Source organism: Rhinatrema bivittatum, chromosome 10 (assembly GCF_901001135.1).
Source record: "Rhinatrema bivittatum chromosome 10, aRhiBiv1.1, whole genome shotgun sequence".
NCBI classification, from domain to species: Eukaryota; Metazoa; Chordata; class Amphibia; order Gymnophiona; family Rhinatrematidae; genus Rhinatrema; species Rhinatrema bivittatum.
The window spans coordinates 79,937,989-79,962,271 of record NC_042624.1 but is presented as its reverse complement, the minus strand read 5'-3'; the positions used below and the strand labels follow the sequence as shown (position 1 = coordinate 79,962,271).

The following is a 24,283-nucleotide window of genomic DNA, read 5'->3' as shown; positions in this document are numbered from 1 at the left end:
ACCCGGAGCCCCGGGAGCTGAGGGGAACACTGCTGACAGCTTCCCCAGCCGGCCTTAAAAGACCTGGTCCCTCCTGCACCTCTCCTTATCACAGCCACAGTGAAAACAGCTTTTTTTTTTTTTTTTTTTTTTTTAATTAAACTTTACCAAGACACAGAGAAAAGCTGTTGCAGGAGACCAGGGAGCAGCTGTAGCAGAGACGGTGGTGAGTAGTCAGGAGCCCCTGGTCGTCAGACACCAAACTGTGGCGGGCGAAACCCTGACAGCAATATCCAATTCCCTGGTCGCCAGGCTTCTACTGGGGGATGGCCTACAAAGGCGCCTAACACCTCAGGAAGCGACTGTAAACCAAAAAATTAAATTCAAACTAATTAAATAAAAAATATAACTAAAGACTGCAGGTGTGCATCTCTACCACCCGCTGGAGTCAGAGAAATACTGAGTGACTGCAGGTGGCACTCTCATTATGTAGCAGTGTGATGTTATTTAGGAGAGTTGTGGGTGGATCCTTAGACCAGTGGCAGATGACCATGCCCCCGGGGAAAGATCCTGAGAGGGACCACCGGTCAGGCTCAGAATTAGGAGACAGACACGCACCAGTTCTTTTATTAGACAGTATACTGAACCACCAGAGGTGGCAGTAGTGAGCTGGAATGCCCGGCTGGACTGTAGTCCCTCAGATACTGGAACAGCGATCCCTGGAGGCTGAGCTGTAGAGAAACTGAAATATAGTGAGTAGGCAGGGTATGCAGAGTTCATGTACCGAACCTGATGGTAACACACACAATGTCTCATAGAAGCCCAGGAGTTGGAATGTATAGGCCCTTGAGGAGCGAGTACCTGGTTCCAGGGAAAGCTCTGAGAGAGCGATGGTAACTCACTGATGTAGTTGGCAGTGATGACTTCCAGGCAGAAGAGAATACGGAGCAAGTCTGGGAACGAGGGCCCTCGAGGAGCGAGTACCGGTTCCAGACTGTCACTTGAAAAACAAAGGAGAGAGCGAGGCTCCAGAGGAGCGGGTACCCCTGGTAAGTCCGAGGAGGCAGAGTAGCTTAGGTAGAGTAACCCGAACCCTTGCTAACTCAATCTGTTAGCAAATTCTAAGACCTTATATATCCATCACGGGTAACGTCATCTCAGGAGGATGCCCCTGAGGTTTGCGCCATCGCCGGTACTTCAGTCGGGGCCACGCCGTGCACGCGCGCCCCTAGGCCTCCAGGAAACATGGCGGGTTGCAGCGTCTAGCCGGTCCGGAGACGCCAGAGGACTACGGCAGAAGGATGCCGCGGCAACCAATCTTCCCGAGGGCGAAGAGGGAGTCGCCAAAGAGGTAAAGAGGGCGGAGAGAGGGCGTCGGGTACTGGCGGACACAACACAGTGCCCAAAGTTCTAATTGTTCTCTGACTCCACCTGCTGGTAGGGATACACAACCCACTTTTCTGGACTGATCTGGGTATGTTCAGGAACTTAGTTTTATTGTACTAAGGGACCCTGCCTGGGAAGCAAGGAGGTGACTGCAGCTGCGCATGCTTAGTGGAGCATGCTAAAAACTTCAAATCTTTGAAATCAAAGTTCTCTGCTGGACTTCATCTGATGATGTCACCTATATGTGAGGGATAACATCCTGTTCTCCATCGAAGAACACCTATTACAGGTAAGTAACCTTTTTTTTTTCTTAGAAGAATGGTTAAGCAAACTTCAAAATTGACAAAAGATAATTTAGTAATAGGAAATACTAAATTTCATATGATTCCAAATTACATCTTCAGCATTAGGGATTGTTGCAGAAACAGCCACAAATCTCATGGGAACAACGTCAGGATTCTCACAGCTGCGAGATAGACAGGACTGTATTGTTTTCATTCGACTGACTACCACCTCAAGAGTTGCACCACGGCTTTCATCTTTCACAACATGCACCTAAAACAAATTTAGAAATGTCATGAAATTAAAGCATATCTAGACTTGTGGAGATTAGAATTGTATCAATTTCAGCTTAGAAGACATATTTCCATTAAGCTATGAGCAAATAACAAAAACTCAAAGAATTTCACTTTGGCTCAGTGAATTAATCATCATTTTGCAGCCAGTGCACATTATACATCTTGTATGCATGCTAAAAATAGCAAGCTTAACATGCAAGTAAAAGTGACCAAAAAAGCTATTAGCATGTGTGTGTAAATGAAAGAATGTCATGTACAAACGAGGAGTTAACAAGCTCACACTATATGCTCAGTCTCTCTATGCTATTTAATAAGAGGTCACTAAATGCAGGCTATTTAATAGCTGCTAGAACCTGACATTAACTAATGACCATCTGATGTCCCAAAGGCAGGCTAAATAGCATGGTCATGCTAAATTGAACATGCTCTTGACCAAATTCAGCTAACTGCAAATAGGGAATCATGAAAAATGGGGCTGGAAAGCAAAAGTTGCTTACCTGTACCATGAGTTCTTAGAGGACAGCAAGATGAAAGTCCTCATAGGAAACGGACGTCATCCAACAGAGCCTGGCAGGTGAAGTTTACTCCAAAGCTTCTAGAAGCTATTGGCATACTTTACTGAGCATGTACATGCTGTTCTGTATCACAGATGGCACAAAGTGCTCCTTCAGATCTTAAAATAGATCCCAATATATAGGAACAAATTCAAAGATCATGTGGGTGGGGGTTCTGTAAGGACTTATAGCCAACTGTCCTTGGAGAATACCTGTTATAGGTATGCAACTTTTACTTTCTCCAAGGTCAAGCAGGATATGTAGCCTTCACAGGTGGGGAATCGCTAGCTATAGGCTGATTTCAATTTAAAAAAGGAAAAGACATAGAAATATATAAATATGACGACAGAAAAAGACCATTATGGTGATTGGCCATCCACACCAACTACTCAGTTTTACAATTCCTATCACTTCCTCTAGAGAGATCCTCTGAGTTTGTCCCATGCCTTTTTGAGTTCAGATACCCTTGTCTCCACCACCTCTACAGGAAGGCTGTTCCATATATCTACTACCATCTCTGTAAAGAAACATTTCCTTAGATTACCCACGAATCTACCCCTTTCATTCTCATTCCACGACAACAGTTCCCTCTAAGCTGAGTGTGTGAGTGATTGCTCATACATTTTGGAGCTTCCCTCAGAGATTTTACATGGCTGCCCATATAAATTTTTCTATGTGTAATATATAGAAATGCAACATTAACACTGGCATTCAAAAACTGATGGATTAAAAAAAGATAGCACACACCTAATCACTCCTTGGACGAAGCATTGCCCATGAACCCTTGCTCTAGAGCCTTCTTTCCTTTGAAAGAGGCCTACCTCCTTTGGCATGGAAACCTTAGAGGTATTTAAATGTCTCTATCATATCTCCCCTATCCTGTCTTTCCTGCAGGATATACATGTTTAGATCTTTAACTCTATCCCCATATGCTTTAGAATGAAGACCACTGATCATTTTAGTAGCCACCCTCTAGACCAGGGATGGCGAACTCCAGTCCTCGAGGGCCGCAAACAGGCCAGGTTTTCAGGATATCCATAATGAATATGCATGAGAAAGATCTGCATGCACTGCCTCCACTGGATGCAAATCTTTCTCATGCAAGGAAGACAGATCCTACAGCAGTGGTGTTACAGAAGCAAGTGACCCCTTCACTGCGATCACGCCCAGCACGTCATTACTGTGCATCACGGCAACGCTAGCCAGAGCACCTCTCTGCACAGGAGAAGGCTTGTAAGTCCATTCTCAGGGACGACTCATCTGCGGGGAAACACGGTTTTCCCACACTGCGAGACACACCAGGATCTTCAGCTCCCTGACCAACTGTTGTGGAAGTTGTGTAAGTGGTTATAATCTGCTAGCCCGGTAGAGGAAAGGAGTCTGGAGGGAAGACCTTTACCTTTCCCTTACGTTTGGAAGGCATTTCCAGGAAAAGAGGTAAGCATGAAACAAAGGCTGGGGCAGCAGAGCAACACAACTTTGGCTATGCCGCCATCTTGCCTCGGGTTGGGAAACTTAAAATGCCTAGGGTCCTACAGGAAGATGACCCTAGGCCTCACCATTCTGGCAGGAATTGGGTTCCACTTGTTTCTCCACAAAAGCCTTTGTAGATTCTGGTTCTGGAGGAAAATTCATCTTAAAAGAACTAGTCAACCAACTCCAGATTCCCACAGTCCCAATGATTTCTATTTTGGTTATTTCCTCTGTCTACAGAAACCCACTTCCAGACCATGTTACCATGAACACGGTGCCTGTGGCCTTATACACCACCCTCCTGCACATGGAAAAAATCAATTTTTACATGACTTCCAGGGCCATCCATCCCATCATACTTGGTCTGCTATGGCTCCAACAGCATCAACCACATTTCAACTGGTCTATCTTACAACTTGCCCACTGGGCCATGGCTGCACAGTCTCCTGCTTGGTGCTGGTATAACCCAGAATTAGTCTTAGAATTAAGGAGGCGACGGTCCAATGACTTCTGCCTCAGAATGCAGATTAGAAGGAATGCTTTTAAAAAAAAGAGATTAGAAGGAATGCTTTTAAAAAAAAGAGAATACTTCAAATTATCAATATTCAGCTGGAAAAGAGCTCATGAATGGATATATCTAGCAATCGTCATAAATGGCCTCAATGAATTTGTGGCTTATTGATAAAGCCTATGATACTTAAGGCTGATATAATCATAGGTTGCAGATAGATTTGTTTATGCACCAACCGGTGCGATAAGGCTGGAGCACAATCACTGTATGCTTTGAGTAACTAGTGTGTGCACTTATCTTAGATTGCCACGTAGAGAGAGCTGGCTTGTACGGTCCTGAAGTTTGCCTCCGACACTGTAGTGTTTCGGAGCCTTATACTCCTTCCTCAGGGATCTCCAGGTGTAAACGAGCCAGACAATACAGCATGAGAGTTCTTTGAATGTCAAACGACTAAAATATATATAATGGCGGTCAGAGATGGAAATAAAACTTACTCCATGTTGTCTGGTCAGTACTTAGCTCAAAAGCGACGAATACTTATGCGCTGTGATGATTAAAAATGAAAGAAACATTCATTAAATGTAAGGTACCGACTTCAATGTTTTAGCGTCGGGAGCGAAATAGATTCTTCTATGGCTGTACTTACGTGCACTGTGTTGGAGTGACCTGCCAGCGTGCCGTCTCAATTACTGACAGCTCGAGCGTCGGGAAGACGCCGAATTTAAAGGGATTCCATCGACTGAAGCAGTCGGAGGAAGTGTTGTGAAACAAGAGTTTCACAACCAAGCAGCCAAATTGGGTCACAGATTTCAAGAGCGGGGTTACCCAGACCGAGTCATTCGAAGAGCATATAAAAGAGCAACTTTTTCAGACAGGGATCAATTACTTCAATATAGACAAAGAAATGAAGTCACGAACCTGATTTGTGTTTTACCTTATACTAATCTTACATCTCATGTTAAAACAGCCATTTTGAACAATTGGCACGTCCTCAGTCCCCATGCCATCTTCCAAGATCCCCCCATGTTCGCATACTCTCGAGGTACCAACATTAAACAAAGGATAGTTCGGGCAGTTGATAAGGTTCTCCCCCCTCATCCACAGCGGGCTGGACAAACAACATGTGGCAATTGTTCAGTCTGTTCCCAAGCACACATCGGTTCACAGTGGCAAGACCCTCAAACTGGTCTTCAGATTCCCATCAAACATCAAGTGAATTGTAATACTGAATTTGTGATCTATGCTCTTCAATGTCCCTGCAACAGAGTCTATGTGGGACGGACCAGACGCAAGATCCGTACCCGTTTGACAGAACATCGCAGCAGAATTAACACCAAAGATATAAAAGCACCATTGGTCCAACACTGCATTTCCTGTTCACATACATTTGCAGATTTCAAGTGGGTTATCCTGGAACACATTCCCCCGAATTGGAGAGGGGGAGATCGTTCAACTCTACTCAACTACAAAGAGAATCGATGGATTTTCAAATTGCGATCTGTTGAACCCCAAGGACTAAATGAGAAGGTCGAGTGGTTCTCCCTCATCTGAATAAAACATCTCCAAGGCAGGTTTCCCTTTCCCCCGGAAAAGTTCAATTTCAACCTCTTTCAAAATGGCTGTTACAGCTACGTCATTAACCATGTTTGGTATTAGCAAACAGGTATTCCCCTTGCCAATATGGCCGCCGTAGTTTCGTCATCAACCATATTTGGTATCAACAATTAAGGGGGTCCCCTCATGACGTCAATTACCTTTTAAGGCTTATACCAATATGTCACCCATACGTCACTTCCTCCGACTGCTTCAGTCGATGGAATCCCTTTAAATTCGGCGTCTTCCCGACGCTCGAGCTGTCAGTAATTGAGACGGCACGCTGGCAGGTCACTCCAACACAGTGCACGTAAGTACAGCCATAGAAGAATCTATTTCGCTCCCGACGCTAAAACATTGAAGTTGGTACCTTACATTTAATGAATGTTTCTTTCATTTTTAATCATCACAGCGCATAAGTATTCGTCGCTTTTGAGCTAAGTACTGACCAGACAACATGGAGTAAGTTTTATTTCCATCTCTGACCGCCATTATATATATTTTAGTCGTTTGACATTCAAAGAACTCTCATGCTGTATTGTCTTCCACGCAGATTTATGTAGATGGCTCGTTTACACCTGGAGATCCCTGAGGAAGGAGTATAAGGCTCCGAAACACTACAGTGTCGGAGGCAAACTTCAGGACCGTACAAGCCAGCTCTCTCTACGTGGCAATCTAAGATAAGTGCACACACTAGTTACTCAAAGCATACAGTGATTGTGCTCCAGCCTTATCGCACCGGTTGGTGCATAAACAAATCTATCTGCAACCTATGATTATATCAGCCTTAAGTATCATAGGCTTTATCAATAAGCCACAAATTCATTGAGGCCATTTATGACGGTTGCTAGATATATCCATTCATGAGCTCTTTTCCAGCTGAATATTGATAATTTGAAGTATTCTGTTTTTCAGCTGCACCTGTGGGTTATATTGATTTTTAAAAAAAAAGAGTGCTAAGTACTGCCTTCTCATCACACATACAACCGTGGCATTGAACTCATCCCAGGAACCATGCTCCCACATCGACGGGTTTACCCTGTCTCTCGCAGAGACTCAGGCCATGACCGCCTACATTAAGGAGAATTTGGAATGTGGATTTATTTGCCCTTCATCCTCCCCATCAAGGGCTGGGTTCTTCTTCATTGCAAAGAAAGATGGATCCCTCAGATCGTGCATAGACTACCATGGTTTGAATGCCATCATTAAGGAGGACCATTATCCATTACCGCTAATAGCGGAGCTCTTCGACCGCCTATAGGGTGCAAAAATTTTCACAAAGTTGGATCTCATGGGTATGTACAGTCTCATCTGCATTAAGACTAATGATGAATGGAAAACCACATTTTTTTAAACTCTTTATTTGTAATTTTAAGTCAAATATTCAAAACAAAAGAATATTTGACAGGAAAAATAGACAATCAAAAGAAAATATTATATATCTGTATATATTGCCACAATTAGTCCCCAATTAAAAAAGAGGAGGGGAAGAGGAAAAAGCCATGGGGAAAGGCTATTAACATACAACTATAATCTATAGATAGAGATCAGAGATGCACAGGAGACTAGACCCCATCATTAAATTCCCACATTAACAGTAGCAGAAGATTCCAAAACCACTCACTGGGCTTCCAAAAAGTTCTTCAACTGAATAGGATCAAAAAACAAAATCTAGAAGATTCAAGAGTTATGACACGTTTACAAGGAAAAGTTCAAAAAGGAACTTACAACCTGGATGTTCACCAAAGCCTACCAAAACACCCAATGAATCATACACTCCCCTCCCCAAAATATAACACAAATCTGGACTGAAACCCCCTTACCCCTGCCCTATTAACCTTCATTCAGAACCCCACCATGTTCCCCTTGCTATGTTAAGAATATCCCCCTCAATCCTAATAATGCTTTAAATGAATGCTGTATGTATAAATGAATGCTCTATGTACTTCAATGCATCTACTAACCTTCTAACACTTTATCCATCGAAAATGTATTAACCAATATGAATATGATGTTAATCCCCATCCTAACCTCTTACCCATCGATAATTGTAAACCATTGTGATGGCTAAACTGAATGACGGTATATAAAACTCAATAAATAAATACATAAATATAACACATGATGCTCCAAGAGATAAAACAGCAGCTTTCATTGCTAAAAAAAATTTCCTTCTTTCTTGTGTCACTCTGGATATATCGGAAAACATCCAAATCTTTTGGCCTTTAAACAAAACGTCTTTATCTCGAAAATATAGACGAAAAACATTATGATGATCTTGCATAAAGACAAATGAGACCAGAAGAGTAGCACGATCTGTAACATTTTCATCATTAGATTTTTCAAAAAATCAGTTAAATTAACTGGTACTTTCACTGAAGAATTATCCAATAATTTGGGAGCAGGAAGAAAGAAAACTTTAATGAGCAGAACTTCTTTCAAATAAGAAAAAAGGTCAGATGGGGTAATAAATGGAATCCTTGGAAAATTGAGCAGTCTCAAGTTTAATGACCTGAGAGAACTTTCAATAGTCTCAATTCTGCGAGAAGTAACAGACAGATATTTAATAATGTGAGATTGAACTTCTTGAACTTGAGTTAAGGATATTTCAACATCAGATTTCTTTTTCTCCAAAGAACTGAGAAGTTGCTCATGAGATTGAAAATTATTATGTAAGTCAGTGGTCAAAGAAACCAAGGACAAAACTGATTTATTAATTGGCATCATAACTGTCCAAAAACTGTCCAAGGAAATGACTGCAGGCTTGACAAAAACAGTAGAAACACAGAGTGCCGTAACAGGAGCTTTTGCAAATGCATTAGAATCCTTCATACCTGATTCAGGTGCTCTAGCCGACAGGTCAGGGAATGGAACTGGGAATAGAACTGATTTTCCAGCACCAACTTGCTCTTCTCGGAGCTCTAAAGATTTCCCAGCTAAACTCAGAAGCTGAAACAGCGTCAGAATGGCAGATGACATAGAGCCTGAATATTTGACTTAAAATTACAAATAAAGAGTTTTAAAAAATGTGGCTTTCCATTCATCATTAGCTTTAATGCAGATGACATTGTACACACCCATGAGATCCAACTTTGTGAAAATCTTTGCACCCTATAGGCGGTCGAAGAGCTCCACTATTAGAGGTAATGGATAATAGCAGATGACACAGAGCCTGAAGATAAATTAGTTGTCCAGGAACCCAGCAGCTTCGGATGGAGCACAGAGAGAGAAAGAAACTCCCACAGGAAGACAAGGTGTGGAACAGAGGTTGGGGCTGAGAGAAACTTCCGCTGACGGGCTGGCGTCCCCTAAGCCAGCCAAGCCAGCTTCGGCCACCAATACTTGGGGAGAAGCATGTTCGAGAATAGATGCTTGACGAAGGGCAACCGCTGGTTCGGCCATCTTGCCCTGTCAAATGGCTCCTTTGCGTTTCCCTATATCGAGGAAACTGGTGATAAAGTTCGCAAGAAACGAAGAAACAGGAGAAATCCTCAGGAGCTCTCAAAAACGGTACAGCTGTGCAGCAGCCATCTTGGATCCCCCTCAGAAAACGACATTTAACACTCACAATGGACATTACAAGTATTTGGTTATGCCTTTTGGACTTTGCAACCCCTCAGCGGTTTTCTAGAAAATGGTCAATGAGATCTTTCATGATCTGCTATACATCTGTGTGGTTGTATATTTGGACGACATGCTGATCTTTTCTCAAACCCTGAGTTCCTACTGAAGAGATGTTCGTATTGTCCTGGAACACCTGCAAGAAAATAATCTCTACACCAAATTGGAAAAATGTCTGTTGACAAGAGGAGCTCCCCTTCCTTGGGTACACAGTCTCATGAGTCGGGTTCTGAATGGATCCTGCCAAGATAAAAGCCATCATGGTCTGTCCTTGCCCTGAAGGGCTCCAGGCCTCATAAAGATTTCTGGGATTTGCTAATTATTACTGGCAGGTTATCCCACATTACTTGTCTGTGGCAGTTCCCCTTGCTACCCTTATCTGCAAGAGTGCCAACATCAAAGATTGACCATCTGAGGCTACTGAAGCATTCCAAATGTTAAAGAATGCCTTTGCTGAAAGCCTTGCCTATGTCAACCAGATTCTATATGACCCTTCATCTTAGAGGTAGATGCCTCTACTCTGGAGGTAGGGGCTGTCCTCAGTCAACACACTCCCAAAAGGGTACGTCATCCATTTTCCTTCTTTTCTAAGAAGTTCTCCCCAGATGAATGCAATTACAACATTGGAGATTTAGAGCTCTTGGCCGTCAAACTAGCTCTCAAGGAATGGTGCCATTTATTCAAAGGAGCTCAACACTGTGTTACAATATATATACTGACCACAAGAATCTTGATCATCTACATCAAGCTCAGCAACTTAATACAAGACAGGCCTGTTGGTGTTTATTCTTCGCTCTCTTCAATTTTGAATTACACCCAGCGCTCAAGAATAAATAGGCAGACACCCTCTCTCGCTCCTTCCAAACTGTGGATCTCCCAGAACTCCCAGGCACATTATCGATACTCCTGGCCACCACGGTATCCATCTCTCCAGGGAAGATGGTTGTACCTTCCAGAATGCATGAGAAAGTGTTGAAATGGACCCATATCGCAGGTCATCCAGGATGGGCATGAACCCTTGAAGTGCTTCAACATCACTACTGGTGGCCCCAAATGAAGCAAGACATCATGGCCTATGTTGACTTGTGCCCCACTTGCGCACAGCAAAAAGCACTGCATGGCTGACCCTGGAGACTGTTACAGCCATTGCCAGCCCCCAGAGAACCCTAAACCCACCAGTCCAAGGACTTTATCGTGGATCTCCCTATCTCTGATGGTGCCACCGTGATTTGGGTGGTGATTGAGCAATTCTTGAAAATGGCATACTTCCCCCCCATTACCAGGCCGTCCTTCCATTTCGAAGTCAGCGCTTCTCTTCACTCTCCATGTCTTTCGCCTCCATGGCCTACTAAAGTATATACTGTCAGATGAGTTCAGTTCACCACGAGGTACTAGCGCTCGTTTTGCAAATAGTTTGATATAACACTTGACTACTCTACAGCCTACCACCTGAAAAGGCAACGGACAGGCGGAAGTACCAATCGTACTCTTAAAACCTTCCTTTGCTCCTATGTCAATGAATGCCAGGATAACTGGGCTACTCTTTTACCATGAGCTGAATTCTCCCATAATAACCACATCATAGAAACATAGAAATGACGACAGAAGAAGACCAAACGGCCCATCCAGTCTGCCCAGTAAGCTTTGCACTTTTTATTTTTTTTTCTCATACTTCTGTTAGTCTTGGCTCTTAGTAACCTTTTGGTTCTATTTCCCTTCCACCCCCACCATTAATGTAGAGAGCAGTGTTGGAACTGCATCTAAGTGAATATCTAGCTTAATTAGTTAGGGGTAGTAACCGCCGCAATAAGCAAGCTACACCCATGCTTATTTGTTTACCCAGACTATGTAATTCAGTCCTTGTTGGTTGTTGTCTGTATATAGATCCACTTTTCTTCAATCTCCCTGCCATTGAAGCAGAGAGCTATGCTGGGTATGTATTGAAAGTTAAGTATCAGGCTTATTTGGTTTGGGGTAGTAACCGCCGTAACAAGCAAGCTACTCCCTGCTTTTTGTGAATGCAAATCTTTTTCCACAGTTCCTCTTGCCGTTGAAGCTTAGAGCATTGTTGGAGTCGCATTAATTGTGTGTATGTTTATTGAATAAGGATATTATCTCAAGGCAGTAGCCATCATTCCCGCGAGCCACCCAGTCTTCATTCACGTCCTCTAGACTTTATGGATCCACAGTGTTTATCCCACGCCTCTTTGAAGTCCTTCACAGTTCTGGTCTTCACCACTTCCTCCGGAAGGGCATTCCAGGCATCCACCACCCTCTCCGTGAAGAAATACTTCCTGACATTGGTTCTGAGTCTTCCTCCCTGAGTTTCAAATTGTGACCTCTGGTTCTGCTGATTTTTTTCCCGACGGAAAAGGTTTGTCGTTGTCTTTGGATCATTAAAACCTTTCAAGTATCTGAAAGTCTGTATCATATCACCTCTGCTCCTCCTTTCCTCCAGGGTATACATATTTAGATTCTTCAATCTCTCCTCATAAGTCATTTGATGAAGACCCTCCACCTTTCTGGTCGCCCTTCTGTGGACCGCCTCCATCTTGTCTCTGTCTCTTTGGAGATACGGTCTGCAGAACTGAACACAGTACTCCAGGTGAGGCCTCACCAAGGACCTGTACAAGGGGATAATCACTTCCCTTTTCTTACTCGATATTCCTCTCTCTATGCAGCCCAGCATTCTTCTGGCTTTAGCTATCGCCTTGTCACATTGTTTTGCCGACTTCAGATCATTAGACATTATCACCCCAAGGTCTCTCTCCTGTTCCGTGCACATCAGCCTTATTTATTTAACAATGTCTCCACCGGTTTTTCGTCCTTCCAGCTGTTCTATGGAAAACAACCTCTGCCTCCTCTGCCACTGACTATGACAGTGCCCTCTCCAATGGCGCAACTCTCCGCCCAAGAACTGCATGAACTATGGGAACAGATCAATTATTTAACCGAGAAAGTCACTGCCCAAGCCAAGAAGATGGCCGATTTATTTAAAATCATTTTTATCCCGCATTATCAGAAGAGGCCAATACAGTTTACAAACCAAATGGCACATACATAAAATTTAAAAAACAAACAATACTAACAGAACAAAATCTGGAATTGCCAAACTATCTATTCACAAGGTGGTGTAAAGACCTTAATTACGTTCCTGTGAGCCATCTCCGAAGAGTGTGTTCCCAAAATGCCTATGGAACAGTCAAGTTTTTAATGATTTTTTAAATGTTGCAGTGGTTACATCAGTTCTTAGCTTTTCTGACATTCTGTTCCATAATATAGGATCACCTACAGAAAACATACATGCCCTAATCTCGCCAAGATGTGTCAAATTAATGGATGGAACTTTGAGAAGCCCCTTATTCTGTGACCTAGGAGTTCTTGAAAGGATATAAACACTCAGCACAATGCCAAGCCATGGAGTACTAGCCTGGTTCAGTAAGTTATGGATAAGATGAGCACTTTATATTCAATCCTCAAATGGATAGGGAGCCACTGTAATCCTGGAGGTTGCATCGGCGGAACAATTTCTCAGCAATAATGGATGCCTGGCTGCTATTACCAAAGCCCCCCCTCTAGCTGAGGCACAGGCCAAATTGCAGACCGTATCTGCCAAAAAGGTGACAGCTGGCTCCATAACTGCCCTGGAATTCAATCCAGATTCATCACCCTCCTGAGAGAGATGTAAAAAAGAGCGAGCCACAAAGGAACAACAAGAAGCTATATGCAAGGTCATCGCCACTGCTTCAAATGCTTGCCTAAGGATGGCCTCAATCCTTCTATCGTGTGCATCCTTCAAGGCCGCTCTTCCCTCCAAGCAGATAATCATCTGCTTGGAGACAGCACACACAATGCGTGTCCACTTTTGGAAAATATAACCGCTCTTTCGCCAATGGATCCAGGGGCTACAGGCCTTACAAGACTTGACCCCCTTTGAAATTAGCCTCTGGGGCACCCCACTCAAGATCAATCAATTCTTGAATGGCCTCCGTAACAGGGATAAAACAAGAGGCTTTACGAAAAGAAATCAAAATGGAATTTTTCTTTAGCTCAGACATGGAATCAGCCCCAGGTACTCCCATCTGCTTTAATGTCTGGGAAATCAGAGCTGGTAACTCATTTCTATGAAAGAACCATAACATAGTCCTATACGGTTCAAGACCCGGAGGAATTTCTCCATCCTCCAGAGAGGAGGGATTTGTGCCATCCGGATCCCTATCAGGAAGACCGGCTGCCGATCTAGGTGTACCTCAGCATTTAACAGCAGTACCGGGCTTGTGGAAGGTCATCACCTTCTTCTCTGACCTGGCAAGATTGGTCAGGGTCAAAGACTACGCCTGAAGAAAGGATTGCATGCCAAAAATTCCAAGGATCCATGCCAAAACCAGAAGGCATCTATCCTGTGCCCACTGAGCTACCTTCCCCTGCAGACGAACCACTAAAGGAGTTTCAAGGTCAGGCGCCCCTCCTGACATGTCTTTACCCAGTCCCTCATCAGGCTGGGAAGAACTGGGCTTAGTAAAATCAGACGAAGGTAATTCTCCGAGCTTCTAAGCAGTGCTGGCATAAGTTAGAGGGAACACCAAACTGAGATGCCCGAACATGATAGTCAGCACAGAGGGAAAGTGTTGGAGTCATTTTTTGTTATTTTTGCTGAGAATGTACATAGAGGTTAGGCTGTATGGATTCAGAATTTTCAACCAGACCCAAACTAGTTTGAAGGCCACAGGCCAAACTCTGAGTGAACTCCTGTTTACTGTCTTGCACTGTGAAATGTTTATGAACAGGCAAGAGTCTGTTTATTTAGTTATTCCACTAAGTCTATGATGAAAAAACTAGCAATTAACTTATACTAAAGCCTGAAAGAGAAAGTGAAGGCCACACAGCTGTGCCTGAAATCTGATGACAGCTCAGAGGGAGTGAACACCACTGTTTTCACAAGCATTTGTAGTGTAAAAGGAGAGACAGCGAGAAACAGAAAGCCCTGGACATGATGATACGGCTGATCCTTTGGAAATGTAAGCTTCTTATATCTATGTAACAATTGTTATTATCTACGATTACTTCTTCTGTGTAATCTGATTTTATTTGTTCTATCCTCCTATTGCTCAAATAAACTCACTTTCCTAAATATCTGGAACCGTGACGTACTGAATCAAAGTTTATGTGTGGCACTTTGAGTAGGGAATAAGATCCTGGGTTCAAGCCCCCAGGTATAATCCCAGTAATTGTGTGTGTTTATATGGGATAAGCCCCTCAGGTAGCCCCAGTGTAGACCTCAGTTAGATCAGCGCCCCCCCCAGGTCAGAGCCCCTAGGCAGACTACCAATGTGCACGGTCTGAACCCATAACAAAAAGGCATTTCGGTTTTTTAGCTATAGGTGCCATCAGTCTGCCAGAACGCTTAACAGGCGGCTGAAAGGTGTGCGTCAAGCTGAACTCATGCTGTAAAATATATGCATCCAAAATCTAGGTGTTCCAAACTTAAGTGTGCTTGATGAGTGCCCAAATGCAGCCCAAATTGTGAAAACAGGTAAAAGCGCGCCTAAAGCAGACACTGCTACCTCCTGGACACCCAAGCAAACGTCCAACTAAGCATCCAAAAACTTTACCTGGACTCATAACCAGACACACTTGCATATACCGACATTCCTGAAGAGGGCAGCCTAATGCACAGGAAAACGAGCAAAAACGCCGCCGGTGCCTACCACGTGGAGCACAGAGAAAAGCCTAAGGGTGGGGCTTAGCTCAAAAGGGCTGCTCAACCCGCCAGTCTCCCACCTCCCTTAACTGCCCTTGGAGACAGAAACAAATGTTGGATCAGCACACTGAGAATGGAGACCAAAGGAAGGAGGAAATCCTACCAAAAACCCTCCTCTGTTCTCTGCTTTTTCTTTTTTTTTTTATGTTTTATCTGAGCTCAGCACAACCCTGGCTGTGAAGGGGGAGGGCATATACCCTCACCCCCGTGCTTGACTTCCTGCACCCACTGCCTTTCAGATGTTTTAACATCTGAAAGCACTCATCCAACGCTCATCCATCCACGTCCAGCGCTCATCCCTCCACGTCCAGCACTCATCCAGCGCTCATTCATCCACGCCCAGCGCTCATCCATCCACGTCCAGCACTCATCCAGCGCTCATCCATCCATGTCCAGCACTCATCCAGCTCTCTTCCGACTAGCAGTCCGCAGTGCACACACCTTCGCGATGACCTTTGTGCACCTTCCGGGCAGCCCCTAAGGGCTTCATCCCACTCAGCTAACATTTTTCTGCAGTGACAAGCCTCAACCGACCATAGTTAACTCATCCGGTCGTCATCAACTCACCCTCTTCTTCAATATCTTTTGGGGCTTCAATCGTGTTCATGTTCCCTATCCCCACCATCAATAACCTCTACAACAACCGGATAAAACGCCCTGACTCTGCAGTCCCCCAACTTAAGCGTCTGATACCTATTATGACATCCCCACTCACTCAATTCCTTGGGCTTTCCTTATTCTCTCTAACACTCTTTAACGCCCAATCAATTTCGAAAAAAAACACATTTAATCAACGACTATCTCCTGGACTCACAACCGGATTTATGTGCTATCACAGAAACCTGATTGAAATCCACAGACCTAGCCCTTATCAATCAACTGCCCCTTCACCTCTATGATATCCATTCAATACCCAGACCAAAAAAAAGAGGGGCGGGGGGACTCTGCTTAGCTGCAAAAAAAAGAGCTGAGACTATCCCTACAGATCACTATTCATACCTCCCGGCTGGAATTGGCCCTCTTTAGCTCAAAACATCTCCAAATTTGTCTACTCTATGCTCTGCCCGGCCTCCTAGATTCGGATCCATCTCCACTCATAGAGCTTATTGCCAAACACGTCAATAATGACACCCCAACAGTCATCTTGGGAGACTTTAACCTTCACATTGATATGATCCCCCTATTCTCCAACTGCGAAATGCTATTATCCTCCTTCAAGGCTATGGGCTTCTCACAAATTGTTAAAAGTTCCATGCACAAAGCGGGGCACACACTGGACCTTATATTCATAAACTCTGGCCTTACACTATCTTCCCCGCCTCTTTGCTCCCCTATCCCTTGGTCAGACCATGTAATGATCACGACGGATCTTTGTGTCAAGGACAACCCTGTAGCACCAATCACCAAGACCACAATTCACTACAGGAACTCCTGCTCCATGGAAGACCTTACCTCTCACCTTTCATCGGAACTTACTAACCTTGACCTTTCCGACGCAGAAACAGCCATCTCTACATGGCATAACATCACAAACAAGGTGGCAGAAAAAATATGCCCCTTAAAAACTAAAGAGCTCAACCCATCCTGTAAAAACAAAAAACCATGGTTCAATCAAGAACTAAAAAACACCAAACTAGAATTGAGAAAAAAAGAACATGCATGGCGAAAGAGACCATCCAACAATACACTAAATGAGTACAAAACCCTCATGCACAGTTATAGAAATAATATCCTTCGCACAAAGAGAGATTATTATGCCCACAAAATTCACAATTTTTCCTTCGATGCTAAAGCACTGTTTTCATATGTCTCAGAGCTCACAAAACCCACCTCACCAGTTATCCCTGACGATCAAGCTCAATCCAGATGCACTAAACTTGCACAATTCTTCGAAAACAAAATCCTTAAGCTAATAGCACCTCTGGCAACGAATATAGAACCTCCTGCTTTCCTCTCCCCCCCCCCCCCCCTTCAGCCAGAAAGCAAAACTAGAATCCTTCGAACCCACTTCCTCACTCGAAGTTGAATCGATTCTCAAAAAGATGAAACCCTCCACTCATCCGATAGATGCCATTCCATCTAAATTACTACTCACCATCCCAAACATCATTGCGAAGCCCTTAGCGGAGATCATCAACCGTTCACTAACCCAAGGATCAGTATCAGACACTCTGAAAATAGCAACCCTCAAACCTCTCCTCAAGAAACCCAACCTGAACCCTGCAGACCCGGCCAATTTTCGCCCCATCGCCAACCTACCGTTTGTCGCCAAACCTATGGAGAGAATTGTTAACAAACAGTTGTCAGAATTCCTAGAAGACCACAATTTCCTCACAACAGCCCAATTCGGATTCTGCAAATCCCTCAGTACGGAATCCCTATTAATCTCATTCTCAGACAGAGTCCTCTCCGGACTGGAGAAAAAGACCCCCTACCTCCTGGCACTTCTCGATATATCAGCAGCATTTGACACCATAAATCACTCTATCCTCATCTCCCAACTCTCAGACATAGGCATCTCAGGTTCAGCCCTTGAATGGTTCAGATCATTCCTTAACAGGACATACAAGGTCAGAATTAGTAACAAGGACTCTCACCCGGTCAAGTCCTCTCTAGGAGTCCCTCAAGGATCCTCCCTTTCCCCAACCCTGTTTAACATCTATCTCCTCCCCCTATGTCATCTGCTCTCAAATCTAAAGATCACACACTTCATATATGCCGACGACGTCCAGATCCTGTTGCCAATCACTGAATCTATCTCCAACACCATCAACTTCTGGAACAATTGTCTACAGTCCATAAACTCACTCCTCACTAGTCTCAACTTAGTGCTCAATACTTCAAAAACGGAACTCATGCTGTTCACTTTGGATGACAACTTTCAGGCTACCAACAATCTAGTCACACCGCTAAGGATCTCCCACACACACGTAAGAGACCTAGGCGTCACTATCGACAATAGATTGAATCTCAAACAATTTGTCAAAAACACAACAAAGGAATGCTTTCACAAACTACACATATTAAAAAGGCTGAAACCTCTCCTCCATTTACAGTCCTCCAAACAATTCTATTTTCAAAAATTGATTATTGCAACTCGCTGCTGATTGGCCTCCCAGCTATCACCACCAAACCACTACAAATGTTGCAGAACTCAGCAGCCAGGATTCTAACCAACTCTAGTAGATGAGATCACATCACACCTATTTTAAAAAACCTACACTGGCTCCCTATTAAATCTAGAATCATTTTCAAAGTACTAACCATAACCCACAAGACCATTTATTCCCAAACTTCACTAGATCTAAGTGACCCACTTCGTCCTCACGCTTCACTGAGACCTATCAGAACCAGCTACTTAGGCACCTTATATGCACCTCCAGCCAAGTCACTGCTCAAGAAACGAGCATTCTCGACTGCCAGCCCCTCTCACTGGAATACTCTCCCCACGGACCTTCGTCTAGAAACTTGTTGTTGAACGTTCAAAAAGAAGCTCAAAACTTGGCTTTTCACAAAGGCATTCACTTAAAGGTCTCCGATTCACGCTTTTCTTACTCCACGCCAGATATATGATGCCGTAACCATAATTTCGCCAGTTAATTGGACTAAAATATGCACCCTGGCTTAAGAAGGCTTTCGTTAATCCGAGCTTGACTGTTATTTACTATGTGTTTTTTGTAATAATAATTTTAAATCGTTCTCACCTTTTCTATAATCTCTTACAAGTTAGCCCTGTTATTTGCCCTGTTATTTGTAACCTCTTGTTCGATGTAATTTCCAACTTTGGTTCTATGTAAACCGACGTGATATGTACCAGTACATGAATATCGGTATATAAAAGCCTTTAAATAAATAAAATAAATATACTGTAATGTCAGCTTTGCTCTGTTTCCATCTGCTGGTAGAGGTGCATAACCCACTGGTTCTGAATTCATCTGTCTGGATGCTAAGAAAAAGAAGAGCTGTTTTTGAAATGCTTCTTTTTGGGTATTGGTTTATAAATAGAATAAACCCCAGGTGAATCAAGCTTGTGGAAGGTAAAAAGTCCAGACATAAATCATTATTCAAAATAATGAGAGAAGTTTATTTGCAGTCCTAAATCAGGTCCACCTTTTTCACTGAAGGGATGGAGAAGAAACTGCAGGCTTATAACACAGGGGCTTAAATGTGCAAGTAGAGACAGATGTTAGCACCAGGGTAGCTACTTACAGAATAACAGAATGTGTTAAGCTCAGAATTATGGACAGAAGGGCTAAGGTAGAGGCCTGAGGACAAGGAGGTAGTGAGCCCCAACTTGATGCTTTCGTGGCAGTTAACTACCTGTTTGTTCTGGCATAGGCTACCCTCCATTTGAGACAAAGCTGCTGAACAACCCATCAAATAGTATACTCTGTCTCTATCTGCTGATAAGGGGACATAACCCACCTGTTCGGACTGGTTGTATGTAGCAGAATGAAATGGAAATTCAAAGGTAGATTGCACAAGACACCACCCGGGAATCAAGCATCCCCCTTTCTTTACCACATGGGGAGGAGCCAGTGAATGCTGGATAGGAAGAAAAGGTTGTGGAAGAGAAGGCATGCACATACACGTTTCAGCACTTGACAAATCCACATTTATTTGCACAATTCAAAACTACTTAAAAGGTGAAAGGTCAACAAAGAACAGTGCTACTGTGCATATTGTTGTACACTCAGAAATGTGTAATGCACAATGATATCTGCAATGAAAATTAAGTCCAGACAACAAGTGCTTAGGCGTTGCCATAACAGCATAAAACTGTTTGTCTGCATCTCGTCTTGGTCCAGAATGCTCTCACATATTTATTACTGTCTGCAAAGGCAAGGCTGTGATAGATCAGGAAAAGTCCCTCAGAGAAGGCAATCTGGAGCAACAGGAGGAATGGTTACCAGGTAGTTTCTTTCCACCAAAGCATTCATGTTCTCCTTCTTACCTCTGGCCGCACACTTCTCACATGGCTGTTCCTGTTTGCCATGGAGGATGTCAGAGTTGTTGGAGAAGGTTCACTACATGGGGTACAGTTTGCTGCTACTGCCACTGATTGCATTGATGGAGTTTAGGGTGCAGCTGGTGTTTGCATGATAGGTTTCAGATGCTATACGGCAATGGTTAGACCTGTCACTGTGCTGCTGAGTTGTTCAATGACCACAGCAAGCAGACATCATAAATGTGATAGGGCCCCTAAAATAAGTCCTGATCACTAAATGGACTCTTGGAGAAATTTGGGGGGGGGGATATGCACTTGGCCTTTACTTATGGGGTTGAGTGTTATATCATTGTGTTAGAGGTTTATTAAGGAGATGGAATATCTAAGTAATAAAGTATAGGAAAACCTCTAAGAGGAATGTGTATGGGTACGATATAAACGGGTACTTAGAACTAAATGTGTTTTTTTCCCTTCGAGCTGAATCAAGCCAGAGTGAAGCTAAGATGGGGGCACTTTTCCTTCCAGGCAGCCACTGCCAATGTCCAGCAAGGCAATGGCTCCAGGAGATACAGAATATACTCCTGGGCAGTGATACTGAACCCTGGGATGAATTATGGATTTTAAATGTGGGGGGTTCCTTTCTTAATTGGGAAGAAGAATTTTGTGAATATTTGTGACTATCCTTTTTAAAAGAATAGGTTAGTGTTTATGCTAAGAAGAGAAAGGGGTGATGCAATGCTAAAAAGGATTTTGTGGAAATGTGTTTTGTTGTTGTCATTGTTGTTGCTACTAATGCTGTAAGAAACCTGTGTACCCTGAGAAATCAGTGATTTTTTTAATGAATTTTACTCTGACTGCCGATAACCCCAGAATTGTAAAATAAAGTTTTGTTTGAAGATACCCTTTGGAGTAAGCCTTCCATTTTTCCCAATGTGTGGGTTTGACAAAGGCCATTATTAGTTGTGGAAGAAGTTGAGGAGCAGAGTGGGTCACAGAGGGGAAAGAAGGATTTGGTGGAACCTTCTCTGTCCAACAAGGTATAAACAGCCCTTGCTTTTGAGCCAGGTTCACTACACCATCTGCTTGATCATTCTTGCTTTTGATTACCCAAGTAGAGACTGGTGATAAGCTCACAACAGGCATCAGACCCTCTACTATTTTATGTGCCCCAACAAGAGTTTACATAAAGGGGTAGATTTTCAAAACTAGCGCGAGCACATGGACGCCTGGTTTTATAAAATGTGTGCGCTGGCACACGCATGTTATAAAATCGGGGGTCAGCGCACGCAAAGGGGTGCATAATTGTATAACTTGCATGTGCCAATGCCCGCGGCCTATCCCTGTTCCCTCCCAGGACGCTCTGATTTCGGAGCAGCCTGGAAGGAAACTTCCCAACCCCCTAACCTAACCTCCCTTCCTCTTCCCCTAACCCTCCCGCCCCCTAGCCCTAATCTAGACACCCCCCGGACCTGTTGCGTGCAGCGGCAGCCTGCTGGCACACGATCCCCCAGCACAGTGGCAAATGGCCGCTGTGCCAGAAGCCTCTGACCCAGCCCCACCCCGCCCCCTCCCCTTTTTCGAAGCCCCGGGACATACGCGCATTGCCGGGCCTTTCTAAAATAGGCCCGGCACGTGAAGGCTTTTTAAAATCTACCCAAACTTTGGAGAGACTCACCATGGTTTTATTCACCTCCCAATACTGCCTAATCTGTAGTGCTCAATGGCCAGCTCCATAATATGGTCATATTCTTCCACAAACATTCCACTGACCCAGCCCCTGCTTCTGCACTTTCAGCCACTTTTGTATCCCCTGGTTCTCCTCCTCCTTCAGCATGCTAGCCCTCCCACAACTTTTTTTGAAGGCCAGATGTAAAGCCAACAAAGTGTACTAAGCACTCATAAATAATGTGCCTGAGGGTATAGTAATTATCAAACTTCCACTTAATAATGTGCTCATGCAATTTAACTGGATCATGCAATTTTATAGGTGGGATTTTTTGTTCTAGAGTTTGATAATAGCATGAACATACGATTTCTGATAACTTTTTTTTTTTTTTTTTACATGAGTGCACCAAATCTTTTTGCATGTCTAATTTTTACACACACATTAACATTTTTTGTGAGTCTACACTAAAATTTGTTTAGCATGAGTTTTATTGCACAAGCCCTTTTATTTCAGCAAAATATTTGTTTAAGTTTAATAAACTTGTCAGACCAGAAGAATTATAAATGCATTAACCTCATCGATGAGAAAGAGTCGAACTAGTTGAACCAAAGTGTTATCTCTCCATTTTCTAGTCATGCTGTCCCATTTTTCCTACAAGAAAATAAACAACTATTTGTCAAGAAGACAAGAAAAGTCCTCCTCAGATCATCAAACACAAGATCGCCATTGTGCATGTATGATCCAGGTTTTGTACAAATTGGACAATGAAGATTGAAAGTGGTCAGGGGATACACATTTAAAGGGTAACTTTAAAACCCACGTGTGAGCGTCCATGTGTGCATGGTTGCTGGCACAAGCACATGGACACGGCAATTTTATAACATAGGCCCTATTCTCAAGTTCCCACCCAGTCCGCCCCAATAAAGGAGTGGACTGGGAGGGAACTTCCTAAACCCCCTACCTACCCCTGCCTGTCTTTTGTTCTACTAACCCCAAACTCTGCTAACTAACCTACATTTTTTTGTTTTAAAACTTACCTGTTCTCCAGAGCAGCAGCAAGATTGCACATGCCGGTCGGATACCGGCATGCGCTTCCGTGGGACAGAGTCTAATGGCATTGTCCTGATCTGCCCAGACCATGCGCGTACCGGGAGATACACACATGTCTGCAAGCCATTTAAAATCTGCACGGTGCGTGCGCAGCTATACCTCTCAGAATCGCCATGCGCAGAGCTTTTAAAATTAGCCCTTTAGTGCCTGATTTTCAAAGTGCATAAAACTATATGCATAAAACTATTGGAATGTTTGAAACTTACTGGTGTTGTCATGATAATATGAGCATGCTGAATTTCAAATAGATCATCGATTAGGGTATCTCCTGTGAGCTCTTTGCAATTAAGCCCTATGGGTCCAAACTTTTCCTTCCAGTCATCAAAACGCTGGCTGCACAAAGCTTTTATTGGTGCCACTAAAAAAAACACAATAGAACTAATAAACAATATTATTCAAACTAAGGAAGAAATAAATACAAAGATAAAAAGTGATATAAGTGCTGCCTTGGAACAGCTATGGATTTTTAATATAATATAAACAAATCACTTTTTTGATATTTTATACTTAATGTTTTATTTTAAAAATGGTTTTCATATGTTATTTTTTAGCATCTTGATACATTGATTTTATATATAGCAAGGATTTTATCTCTTAGAGACCACAAGCTATTTTCCTTTTAGATCTCATGATCAACACCAGCTGAACATCCACTGCTGCTCACATGCCTTGATCTTATAACATTAGTATGTACTCTGTGTATTAATGATGTTAAGTTTATTGATACAGGCAAAAACTTACAAAGTATATCATTTTGTTTTAATTTTTTAAATTTTATTTAAGGGTTTTTTATATACCGCGGCACGTATGGAAACATCACCTCAGTTTACAATGAACATTAACTTAATTTTTTTAATAGGTATACAGGCAAAAGCTTATAAGGTATATAATTTTATTTTGTTTACAGGTGTACTGGTTAGTCTGGAATCTTACATTTGTAGTCTGTTGGCTACAGTGGGTTAAGTATTTTAATGATATTGTACAATAAATTGTATTGCCTTTGTGAGCCTTTTATTTTACTTTTGTAATGGTAGTTTCACTCCCTTACCAAATATTTTCCCTGTTTTCATCTGCTGGGAGATTTTTGCATTTTTTAATCCTTC

The 24,283-nt window shown here is 43.1% G+C and overlaps 1 protein-coding gene across 1 annotated transcript in view; it reads right to left on the bottom strand.

Annotated features, from left to right (window-relative positions):
• The window catches only part of LOC115099806 (probable ATP-dependent DNA helicase HFM1), a 358,874-nt gene that overhangs the window by 281,890 nt on the left and 52,701 nt on the right, over window positions 1–24,283 (bottom strand). The window contains exons 4-6 of the mRNA XM_029617655.1: window positions 23,387–23,538; window positions 22,644–22,721; window positions 1,762–1,920 (exon numbers count right to left, since the gene is read on the bottom strand). Coding sequence (XP_029473515.1) covers window positions 1,762–1,920; window positions 22,644–22,721; window positions 23,387–23,538 — 389 coding nt within the window. The remainder of the gene's footprint in view (window positions 1–1,761; window positions 1,921–22,643; window positions 22,722–23,386; window positions 23,539–24,283) is intronic.